Source organism: Epinephelus lanceolatus, chromosome 14, assembly GCF_041903045.1.
Source record: "Epinephelus lanceolatus isolate andai-2023 chromosome 14, ASM4190304v1, whole genome shotgun sequence".
Classification (NCBI taxonomy): Eukaryota; Metazoa; Chordata; class Actinopteri; order Perciformes; family Serranidae; genus Epinephelus; species Epinephelus lanceolatus.
In genome coordinates, this window is record NC_135747.1 from 21012862 (window position 1) to 21025455 (window position 12594).

Consider the following 12594-nt stretch of genomic DNA (forward strand, 5'->3'; position numbering starts at 1 on the left):
CAAATAATGATCTCTCTGATCCCAGTCTATACATACATGGATACCTGGGACTGAATCAGTATGCTGAAGCAAATGACTTTGCAACGATTCCTCCTTTTGTACTCATGTTCCTATCTTAAGTATCCCTTAAAACAGTAACCGTGTGTTGAATAAGGCAAGGGGAAATGTGCACATCCTTTAAAACCATCAGAGCCTTTGTAAGCCTGGACACAAAGAGGGCGTATGCTGAGGGGAGGTCTGTGACCCTGCAGGCTCCGCCCCCTCTGCATAATGTGCCGGCTTCATTGAAACGACCAGACAGCAGCAACACAGCACCACAGAGGCTTCACGGGACACCCAACAAACGGCGAAGAAGACTCCCAAGTGTAAGAAAGCAGGGCTGTAAAATGACTCGAGACTTCTGAGCGACGGGACGGACGGAAGAACTTTTCTTTATCTCAACGAAGCGGATGGAAATCATTTGGGAATACAGCTTCCTCTCCTCCTCAGCCGTGGTACCCTGAACTCAGACTACAAAGGGACGTGAGCTTTGGACACTGCTTAAACATGGATACATTCTTTGTAGAGGTATGTTAAAATTACTTTCTCCACACAGAAACAGTGTTTTGGGGTTAGCTTTTTACTTTAAACGTGACTTCTAATTTATTTTGGGACCTCGACGGTCTTTGTTTTGTTTTTAGCATGATGGGTTGTGCGCGTGCCTCAGCCTGGTTGCTCCACTTTTAACCTCTGTAAAGGGGTAGTTCACATATAGCCAAAAAGCACCAGATAGATAATTAGACAGATGTGACATACACACACACATACATAGATAGGATATAGGATATATGTAGGATGCAGCTGTAGTTGTAATACCTCCACAAGCCTCCATTTAAGGACACTATTTCCTATTTCTCTGCATGACTTTTAAAATCTCTTCTTCACTTCTGCCCAGATAATCTCATTACTGGCAAAACAAGCACAAACAGCACTTATATGACAGCATCTCTACCATTCCTCTGTTCCTCTAATGTAATTTAAGTTTATGGTAAAGGCTCCACTGCCTGTAAAACCTGAGTGAGTGCCCGTGGACAGTAGATCAGATGTGTCATCTGCATATCAGCCCAGACACTGACACGCTCTCACTGTGTAAAAACCGGCTATAGGTCTGATTTGTCATCTTCCTGTGAGTCAGAGGAGGGCACACACACGCAGTCACAGACAGAGAGAGGCAGTGTTAGTGATGTAAGTCTCCTCCTCTCATAGGCCCTCCACTCACCTCCTGTGTCTCTACCAACAGCATCAGCGGTACCTGACCCTCGGTGATGATCTGTGTTGTGACTCAGTCAGGAGGCGACTCCTGAGTTATGTTGTTTCCATACTCTACAATCTCTTTCCAATAGCTTTACAGGGTTGAAAGTTGAAACTTCAGCATGTCACAACAGAGTGAGGTTGTTTTTGAAACTGTACACAGAGTGAATATGAAACCAACTGAGGACAGTCATCCTTTGACATGACAGAGATTCATGTTTGAACAAAGCTATGTAAAACCTTGGAAAAGTCTCATTAATTATATTCATTTTTAAAAACTAATTTGATAATGCCAGTTCAGTGCTTAATGAAATAAGTAATGAGTCTCTGAGTTTCACTAATCTTCAAAAAAATGTCATTATAATGGTGTCCAGCTGTGAGTTTCAGAAACTAGTGGTCTGACACTGTTTTTTTCTTGCATTACAAGGATGGGGAAATGACTGAATTCTTGTCATTTCTTGGCAAGAAAGTGATTAGACTGAGAAACATTTTTCAACTTAATTCCATCTTTTGGTGACCTCATTCTGAAACTAAAAGCATCGACCTTCAGAAGCTCATAAAAAAGTATAGTTTTCAATGTTCTGTTGCATAAACCAACCCTGTAGCGAACAGATTGAGGTGAACTGGATTTTGGGTCATAATCTGATTTTATTAGAGTGATATGCTGTCCAGAGGAAGGATATCATTTCAGCTCAGCCCAGATCAGCAGTGATAACTGTTGTAATTTGGTGTGTGTCCTTTGTCCTTCACCAACTGTGTGAGATTTCCCCAAAGGTTTATTCAATTTCATCCAACGTGCATTTGTTTATTATTTTTTTTGTGATGTGGTTGTGTAGTATATTGCTTTTCATCCTGCAATATAACCAAAAGGGCTGTCCTGTGTCTTGACTGACAGTCTCAACTTGTAATTTGGTCAAAATATATCAATGTTTTTTGGCTGCCGATGTGAAACGCTGTTTATTAATGAGTAGCAACTATAGAAAAAGCAGAAAACAGAGGTATTTGTGGCGGTTGTTTCACTTTTTTTAATGAAAAATTGCATTAAAATGAATGAATGAACTGTCCTGGTTTTTAAGATGACTTTTGGGTCATGGAAAAAAACAGCTTCCTGAACTCCTCAGTGTGACCAGGGTGGATTTAATTAAGCGGGAATTCTGGAAGTGAAGTAAGGCGAGGATTAAACTCGACTCAGTGAAAACAAGTGCAGCGGGATAAATCTTAGGCATGATTCATTACTGTGCATCCCATCCAGTGAAACAATCAGCCTGATAGTTAACATGATGAAGGTGTCAACACATGAATGATATCATCATCTTTTTAAGCCTTTGCAAATAACTGCATGTTTAAATCTGCTCCTTGACCTGAGAGGAGTCTTTTGCAGATCAGGTTCATCGAGATAAAATCGTACCAGTGTTCATCAAATGTCAGTTTGTCTTGCTCCAATCTAGAATCAGCTTTCCCTTGCACGTCACTGTCGGTGATGGTGACGGGGTTAGAGATAGTGGTGGAGTAAGAGGGAGTGGCAGGTACAAGGGTGTGTGCTCAGAGGTTTATCCTGAGAGCCCATCCTGTCCATCAGCGTGTCTTTTCCTCTTAGGAGCTGACACAACACTGTAAAACCCTCAGCAACACTGCCTCAACTCCACACCCCATCCGTCCTCTCAGTGGATGTGACCCACTAAACACACACAAATACCTGCAGTGTGTCAGAGAGCTTGCCAAGCTGCTAGGTTTGGCCATTGTGGACTTTAATGTGTCAGGAAATTCCTGTACTATATCTTTACATCTATGGCTTTTTGTATATGTGTATAAACATGGAACCCTTCTGATTATTTTATGTCTTTGTGAAACATCCTGTTGACAAAGTTGAATCCTGGCTATATTTCTAAACTTGGTAATCAGTTCCTTTATAGCAGCAGCTGCAACACACTACACTGTAAAGTCACACGAGGACCTTTCCACACCCGTTAATTCCTTCTCTGCATTACACACCAAATTCCTTTCTCTTAAAGAGACTCTGACAGAGGGAATCCCAGATTCCCAGCCCTGACCCCTGAAATTCCCGGTCATGGCCAGCCTGTCATCCTCGCATTGTAGAGCTGTGGTGACAAGGCTTTAGGTTTCACACCATCACCGCCGCCCCCCACACACAGACGGACACATTCACCCCATCCTAAAACATCCCTCACAGCCCTATGTGCTGTTTATGTCTAGGTCTTTGAAGCTGGAGCCGTGGGTCGGCATGCTCGGTAAGCATTCTCTGTTGAAATGGGTAATGTGAGAAAGGCCAACCTGCTCTGGAGCGGAGGGTGGACTATTTTTCTACCCAGAGTCTTTTCTACCCAGTTGTCACTTCCTCCAGCTGCCACTTTAGAGAGCTGAGAATCTGAGATCATCGCTCTTAACTTCCAGCCATGCGGACAGCCGATGGAGCACGGAAGGAAGTCAGGATGTCAAGTTAGGATGTAAGGAAGGAAGGAAAGGTATAAAAATGGCTAATGGATCCTGCATTCCTTTGAATTTTTCTCTGTCTTAGCTTGTAATTAAAGTTGAATTGGTTATTGTGAGCATTATCCCATCAAATTAGGGCACTTTGAAACAATGCTTTAGACTGTGTTAAAGTTGTGGTGAATTAACGGCGCTGGTTGTTTATGAACAAACAGATTATTAAGGCAGTGGTTAATGTGTCAGCAGAACTCCTGCAGCTTTGGTACGGTCTTGTACAGTCTGGAGGTGGTTTAATCTGTCACAAGAGCGCTGGGACTAATTACCAACAGGCATTGTCTGACCACACACCAAATAACATGGATAATCCTTTCTCATAATGACACAGATGCCAGTGTTGGGGGGGGGTTTACGTGTGGAAAGCACCGCTGATAATAAAAATTTGGAATTTGATTAATTTGGAGTTTCCATTCTAACAAATAGTTTCCTATATTTTAAGTCAGCTATTTGATGATAGTGAATTTAGGCTTTTTAAAAAAATCTCTCTAGCTTGTGTTTGCATTTCTTATGTCTCTATCAGTAACCTGACCCCTGTTTATCAGCGAGCTGACCGTCACATGGGGAGCTCAGTGCTGTGATAACCTCCTGCTGACACCATGCTGTTGACTTTAGCTTTAACCTGTTATACCAAGCTTTTCAGACAAAGCTGTCTATGTATTCGTGATGATAAAAGAATAGAACATCTTCACCATCCCACAGCTTGTTCACAAAGAACAAATAATGCAGCGCAGGAGCTCATCTCCCTGGTCAGAAAACCAGCAGAATTACACCATTAGTCAGAAACTGTAAAAACAGACATTGGATTTTCAACTATTCCGTCGGTCTTTGGACACACCATGTGTGACAAACGCTTCAGTCAGAAAAAAATAAAAATCTGAGTTTAAAGTAGTGATGTTTCATCAAAATCACTTATTCCACATGTCTCATTTAAAATTTTGACCCAAATAAACCATTTGCACTCCCTAACCAGCACGTATGGCAAAAGTGAAACCAGAAGATTTTTTAAACTCCAGAATTTCATCTTCAGCTTTTAACTTTCAAACATCAAACGGTTCTTTTTAAAAACCTAATAACTAATTTATGGTGTATGGAAGGTCATGCATTTTCTGCCAGTCACTCAGGGAAGCTCAAGAAAAAATATTTATAGCTTCAGGGAGGGTCAAAACTTAAAAAAAGAAAAGAAAAAGTCATACCCCAGTCACCCCGTCCTCTGATAAATAAAGAACAGTTCCTTAGATGAAAGATAGAAGATTGTCACCATATGGCTATGACCTTACAGTTAGCTTAGCTTAGCATAAAGACTGGAAACATGGAGAAACAGCTAGCCTATCTAAAACGTTTTAATGTAAAGACATAAGAGTGGTAGCAATTGCATTTCCCAAAATGTTGAACTATTCCTTTAATAGGTGACCTTTACTATCATCCATCCTGATGCTGGTTTGTAAACCCATCAGTTCTACTCCCTCCAGTCTCTCATACTGTAGTGTCTAACAGAAAAAGTCTCATCATATGTTAAAAAGACATAGCTCATAAAAAAAATACTACTCAATCAACTCTCCAACACCCATCCTTCCTGCCCTCCCTGTGTGTGTGTGTGTGTCCCTTTTAGGGCCGTCCTGGGTGTGTCATTCTCCGAAATATAAATCACCTTAGGGCACTTGGGTGTATCACTAAGTTTTTGTCATCTCAACAAAGCTGTGACGAAAGAGAACTTCCTCAACCCTTTGCTTTATTTGTGAACTTAAAACCAAATGAAGAAATCATTGTACAGTCATGCAGTCATGAGTTACGTCTGGACTTGTAAAAGCGATAGCTTTTAACTTGCCTTGTTTAGTGTAAGAACAACAGGGACATGGAAGAGTACAAGTGGCACAAAAACAGCATTTTGAAAGAAAGAAGCTGTTTATTTTCATTTTGATTCCAGTTCAAACACTTCCGGATTAGTTAAAGGAATATTTGTTGGTGAAGATTCTCATAAGTGCTATATCGTAGGCTGGACTTGCAACTAGACTTGCTTGCGATTCTTGACGACGTTTCGCCTCTCATCCAAGAACCTTCTTCAGAAGGTTCTTGGATGAGAGGCAAAGAAGAAACGCAATCAACCCAGTTGCCTACGATATAGCAGTTAAAGGAATAGTTTGACATTTTGGGAATTTTGCTGACAGTTGAATAAGAAGACTGATAGCTTGCTCCATTTACAGTATACCCACCTATTAGCCAAAAAGCCATTGGATGACATAGGAGATCTGCCCACTTCCTACTTGGTAACTGACCCATCTACCTAGTAGTACACCCACCTCATCAAGTATCAGTACACCATTGCTCTTATGTCTGTACGATAAATATGTAGCTGAGGCCAGGAGTTAGCTTAGCTTAGCACAAAGACTGAAGATCATATACTGTATGAAAATAAATGGTAGTAGCCACTGTGATGTCACCCGCTGGTTTGTAGGCAGGTTTTAAAGCCTTTGCATTTTGGCTGTTGCCATTTTGTTTTATTTGGAGCCACAAGTGACCAGGCCCTCAATTATGCATAACTTCAGTTTTTTGAAAATTGAAATGGGTTATATAAAAATTCAATCCCTGTAAAGTTGTCATAATTTAGGAAAGGGCAAAATTGCTCTTTGTACGAAGCTGAACATGTTTATTTCTGATTTAAAGTTGGACATTTTAACATGGGGTTCTATGGGGATTGACTCATTTTGGGAGCCAGCCTCCTGTGGTCATTCACGGAACTGCAGTTTTTGGCATTTTCACGTAGGCTACATTTTTTAGCACCATAGGTTGCCATTTGCTAGAAACAAGGGGAAACAGCTCGGCTGGCTCTGTCCAAAGGTAACAAAATCCACCATCAGCTCTAAAGATCACTAATTAACATGTTATGTCTCATTTGTTTAGCTTCTTGCTAAGCTAAGCTAATCGGCTGCTGGCTCCAGCCTCCTATTCAGCATACAGACATAAAACACTTAACAAGCTTCTTATTTAACTCTCAGCAAGAATGTGAACAAGAGTGTTTCTCAAAATGCTGAACTATTATTTTCACATCTCAACAATTGGGGTGAAAGAATGACTTGCAGAATAGATTGTCACCTTTTTTGACACCAGAGAGGTTTCTGAATGATAAGTTGTTCATACTGTAAGCTACTAGTGTCACTGGGGTCTGTGTGTTGTGTGCTTTCCTTTCTCTTTTTTGTGTCTCAGTGAGATTTTTCAGTCATGCCCCTATTCACCTCCAGCATTTGAATCTGGCCTCTAAACCAGATCAACCCCTCCACTCTACAAACACAACCATTTTTCCCCCCAGATTAGCGTGCAGTGGATTTGTGCGAAAGTAAAGAAAATTAAAGTTGCTGTTTATCGCTGCTTACCCTTCACACAATAAATGTCTGTTGGCCTTCACCTTGGCCGCCCTACCTGACAGACACAGTGAGCTGGTAATGAGTGCAGCTTAAATCCTCTCAGTTCAGAGGTCTCGTCTGGCAGCTTAATAACAGCCAACCTGTGATTACTGCTCCCAGGCCAGATGTTGACTTTCCTTTTTTAGCCCCCTATGATTACTGCGCACAGAGGTAGCCTATTACGGGATGGAATATGTCTCTACACACTTGCCTGTATATTACATTTTCCTATGTGTGTAAGTTAAACACATTGCAGCAACCACAGGAGGATATAGCCTGAGGTAAAAAAAAATTTTTTTAAAAAGTGTAAAATTGTTGACTCCCTCGTGATGAGGTCACTGCTACAGTTGTAATTTCAGAACTAATTGCAGGAGGAACACCCTGTCGGGCCTAAGTACACATCCCACGCTGTGTTAGCCTTGACTGCCGTGGCCTGAAGAGCCTAACTGGCACCTTGGTGCTTCAAAAACACAAACAACACAGCGTGGCACAATCCACAATCATGACCTGTTAGCGTTCCCATCCATTCCCAGTCTGTTTTATTAGACATGAGTGTGTGTGGTTTGGCCAGAGGTTGTTTGTAGGATGGTACGTTGAGATACTGAGACTCGCATGTGAAGGAATGTTACGTGTTTTCCCACTTGAACCAGCCCTTCCTTCACATCCTCATCCTCATCCTCAGAGAGAACATCAAAATACCCTCCACATTCCCCAATAAGAGAGAAAAGGTAGCAGTTTGACGGAGGCACTGCAGCACTTTTTGTGTTGTTTGAACTTTCAAATGCTGCACAGCATGGAGCATATCATGTGTCTAATCCTTTTTCGGCACAGTTACATCATCCTGACCACTAATGCTCCCTCCCTACCTACCACTATAGATTACTCATATAAATTATAAGCTTTAAATGTGATGTGCCTGTGCAGCTGGTAATGCAGCTCCTGTGAGTAGCTGGAGAGTTGGAGACTGCTGTGAGGGTACCGAAAGTAGTTGAATTAGTTTCATCATTATTCATTAATCTTCCCACTAGTTTTTTTGAGTAATGGATTAATCATTTGCATAAAAAAATATGGTCAGAAGAAGAGCTTGATGCTTGAAACAACACTTGGTGGTAATTAAATATATGCTAATGGGTGCATTATGTAGTTTGCAGAATCTATTTCTCAAAAATAAAACTTAATTTCTCTTAAGTTTTATACAACCAGTGATCCAGATCCCAAACATATTCAGTTTACTATCAAATAAGACAAATCAAGAAGCAAATAAGCACATTTTTGAGAAGCTGTAATGGGCAAATACTCAATTATTTGTGTCAGCAATACAACACATGTCCAAAATTATAAATGGGAGAGTCCCCTTGAGCTATTGTGATCAATCTGGGACTTTGTGAGGAATGGGCGAAGGTCAAAGGCAGTGTAACAAGAGCCAGGTCGCCTGCCGATGGCTCCCCTCAACCTTAACAACCACTACCCCACTGGCCAGTGCCCCAGATGACTCACACAATCAAACACACAGGGGCTCAGTCTGTCAGTCCTGACTGAGCAGCATTCCTAAAATATCTCAGGGATTCCTGCTGTGTGACCCCATAACAGTCCACAGACGAGTACAGAGGGGGCTAGATATGTAGATGACAGACAGGAGGATGAATGCCAGGTGGCTGTGTAGATATTCAAAGTCACGCAGCTTAGCCGACAATCCAATCAAACATGCAGTAATCACATCATTTGTTGCCTCTTCGTCCCATCCTGGAATTCATTCTGTAGTTAGGAATCATAACCCTGAGCACAGGATCATACTAATACTTTGATCACTGTAGAACAGTGCAGGAAGGAAAATATGTCCACACAGGATAAGGATGTAAAGCAGGGGCCTGTGCCAGGAGTCTGTGCCACAGTGTCAAGTGCTCCTCTTCTTTCTTTTGTGCTCCTGAAGACATAATTTGTTATGCAAATTATCTTTCGATACACTCATTAGCAACATGGCAGATTAGCTACATCAGACGATGGCAAAGGGAGGTGCTCTTTAACCCCCCGGACACAAACAGACGGACAGACAACAGACACACTCATAGTACCAAACACATGCAGACACACACACTTACACATATTTGCTTTACTTGCTGTTGTGACTCCATTTAGCATGTTAATGAAAATAGATTAAAAGACAGCGATAGCAACAAATTGCTGCCGCATTTGATTTCCATTAACCTAGTGACACAGTTGCATTCATAACTACATCATCCTCAGACCCTCTGCTTTAACAAAAACAGTCTATGAATATGCAAATGAGGCTCAGGTTAACTGGTGAGGCTGCTGCCTCTAGGCCATCCTGCTTTAAGTCTGATTATAGCTTCCTCAGCGGGGGGTTCGCGCAGCTCCTCTGAGTCCAGAACAATTGATGAGCGGCACCCTTTTTTCCTCTCACTCCCCCTCCACCACAGACTGGGGGAAGCCCTGCTCCCCCAGGGACTCCTCCTCCTCCATTAGCTAATTTCTGATCAGCTGCTCCCTCCATCATTAATTCATACGTCTTCCAGCACAGATGCTGAAGGTTGCCTTTAATCATCTGATTTCTCCCCTCAGTCACACACACCCTGCCCTTCCCCGCCCTCACCCCATGCTGGCTGCGGGCACCAGCAGGCAGACGTTACAGTGGCAACGGGGAAACAAAGAAAATGTAAAAGGGGCACACTTGTATTAAATCACTGGCAGTTATCCCTAATTTATTCTTTATACTGGACGGTAATTATATACATTGTGATGAGCCTGATGACAGCTGCCTGATGGTTACAGAAGCCAGCATCTTGCCAGAGAGTTGCATGACCGAATCTTTGGAAAATTGGTGCAAGAAATTTTCCCCAATAACCATAACTGAGGAGCTCTTGAGAACGGCACTTAACCCCTAATCGGCCCAGAGGAGCTGCTCAAAGGAACAGTAGGAAAATACATAAAATATGCACATAATGACAACATGTAAATTCAGTTAATTTTCATAGATTTAAAAATCTCAACATCCTGGCAACGACCAAGCTGAGTCAAAATGTTTCTGAAATAAGATCACAAGAGTTTTTCTATGTTTAAAATTATATCCAGTAACTTTCTGATGAGGTTTTGCTCTTTGTAGGATGTCCAGTTTTTGCCCCACTTGAAAGCTTGTGGTCAAAGACCCAGAGGGACCTTTGCCCAGATTTCCCTCCCAGCTGCAGTCAGCCCATTTGTTTAATCTCGCCAGCTACTTGGCGGATTCCTCCTCATTCCACTCACTCAGCATGCAGGAGATTTGGTTACAATCCCTGAATTTGGCTATTCTCCATTTTGATGGACAAAGAAATAAACCCCGGCATTGTTACCTGCTGTTAATGCTTCTGGTTACATTAGCCACATTTCCACCAAACAGGTTTAATATCCCTTAGAACCATACACAACCCATATGGACATTTATCTAAACCAGTGGTTCCCAACTGTTGGGTCGTGGTCCAAAAGTAGGTCACGGGTCCATGGACTTTAAGTGACTCGTAAACGTATCAAGTTTGCAAGAAACACATTTTATTTTAATGTTGTTTTATTCTGTAGAGTGAGTGACTAATGGACAGCTACTTGACATAGACAGCTAATGAGCTCAACGACATGGCCAAACACAAGTATGACGATGAATGTATTATACTGTGTGGACCTTGAACTAATTACTAAGGAGAAATCTGGACCCCGTGGCTGGACCAGTTGGGAACCACTGATCTAAACCCTAGATTTGTACAGAGTTTCCACCCCAGACATTATTCTTATTATGCAGGCAGGGTTGCTATCAGACAGTTAGAGCTGCATCAGTGCTCAGCTCTCTCTGTGTTTCTTCTTTACTGACAATGGAGAGGAACGTCTAAACCTCGCTGACTGTCCATGGAACAGGGTTATGCAACATTTTCAAAAGACAAAAGAACAGACTGGAGTGTTCGGAGTCTCTGTTGCAATTAATAGAATATTTGAAGATAGTGGGTTTGTGTATTGAGCCCTTGTCGAGCATGAGTTTCGATCTTCTCTTGACCAATCTATGGACTGCTGTGTTTCCAGCTCCACCTTTTAATATTGGATCAGTGTGCTAGGTACCTCAACAGAGGGGTGATGAACAAACAGGACAGACTGGACCAGTTCTATTAAAACCTTCCACAACTTTTGACAAAGGAAACACAAAAATAACCGTTCTAATGTGTAACTAACTGAACTGGACCGCTTGGTGGAAACAAGGCTTTACATTCCTGTAGCTTTATTATTCTTTGTATATATATATATACAAAACCAAATTAAAAAGTCTAATTTCTGCAAAATGTAGGAAAAAATTAACAGTTTTACCGACAAAGGACACACACTGGCAACATGCAAGTGTCAATATGCTGTTTGACCTTTTAAAAGCAGGCCATCCATCCCTCCAGTGTTCTGGACTGCACATCTGTCCAAGTGAGGTCATAAAGGGTTAGTGACTCGGCCTTATGCCTCTCTATTGTTATGATAATGCTGTCGTGTCCTGGTATTTGAAGTGTAAATGTAGTGCTAGACCACAGTCCTATATATATAAACAAAATGTTTTTTGGAACATCTGCTTCTAAATGAGATGCTGTAGGTCACTGAGAACTTTGAGTTTATTCCGATCTGAGATAAACACGATTGCAAAACAAATATTCATGAACGAATACGATCAAGCGAGGGAATTTGAGGGGGACAAGTGAAAGCAGCAACATCTAGAGTTTCTTTTAGATGAATTTGTTCCTGGTGGATACGTTCTGGTGTTATCTTAGCACAACAAATGAGATGCTTGTCAAGAATCCAGCTGGTCGTTGCTCTTAGCCAGGCATCAGTCCTGGCCAGCTGTCAGCTCAACCTACAGCACTGCTGTCCGCTGGGCAGGCGTTCACTCACCGCTCCTTGAAACCACGCTATGATCCAAGAAATTGGCTTATCATAACTTAATTGTTTAACCATGTCCAAGTCAGGATGAGTTAATTAGCTTTCTTTTGTCCTGGCTGATACGATCACCCGATACTGCCTGCACTCATGCTACGCCAGACAGCAGAGAAAGAGCCGTTGCACCTCGTACTATGTATGCCCCTTTAATATTAAAGGCTTGTTCATTAGCCAATCTCTGAGCTGGATGTCATTATACAAGCTGCAGAAACTCAAGCCTCCAACTTTGGGATCACATCATTCAGCCTGAGTGGCTTCTGTGTCAAAGAGCATGATGGGATGTCGGCGTGCGGCCTGTTTTGGTGGGTCAGATTACTATTGTCAGCTGGGTTCTGCCTCAGCAGTGCTACTCGTGCTCAGTGACATGCAGCATTAAGAATTTCAAATTAGCTTGAGCTGGGAAGATCATGGCAGCGGTTCAGCTTTGCTTTTTAATGGTGCGGTTAAAACA

General features: G+C 42.0%; 1 protein-coding gene across 1 annotated transcript in view; it reads left to right on the top strand.

Moving 5' to 3' along the window:
• The first annotated feature begins 304 nt into the window (after window positions 1–304).
• myo10l3 (myosin X, like 3) overlaps window positions 305–12594 on the top strand; it is a 70146-nt gene continuing 57856 nt past the window's right edge. The window contains exon 1 of the mRNA XM_078174450.1: window positions 305–567. Within this exon, the coding sequence (XP_078030576.1) occupies window positions 547–567 (21 nt within the window). The 5' untranslated portion in view covers window positions 305–546. The remainder of the gene's footprint in view (window positions 568–12594) is intronic.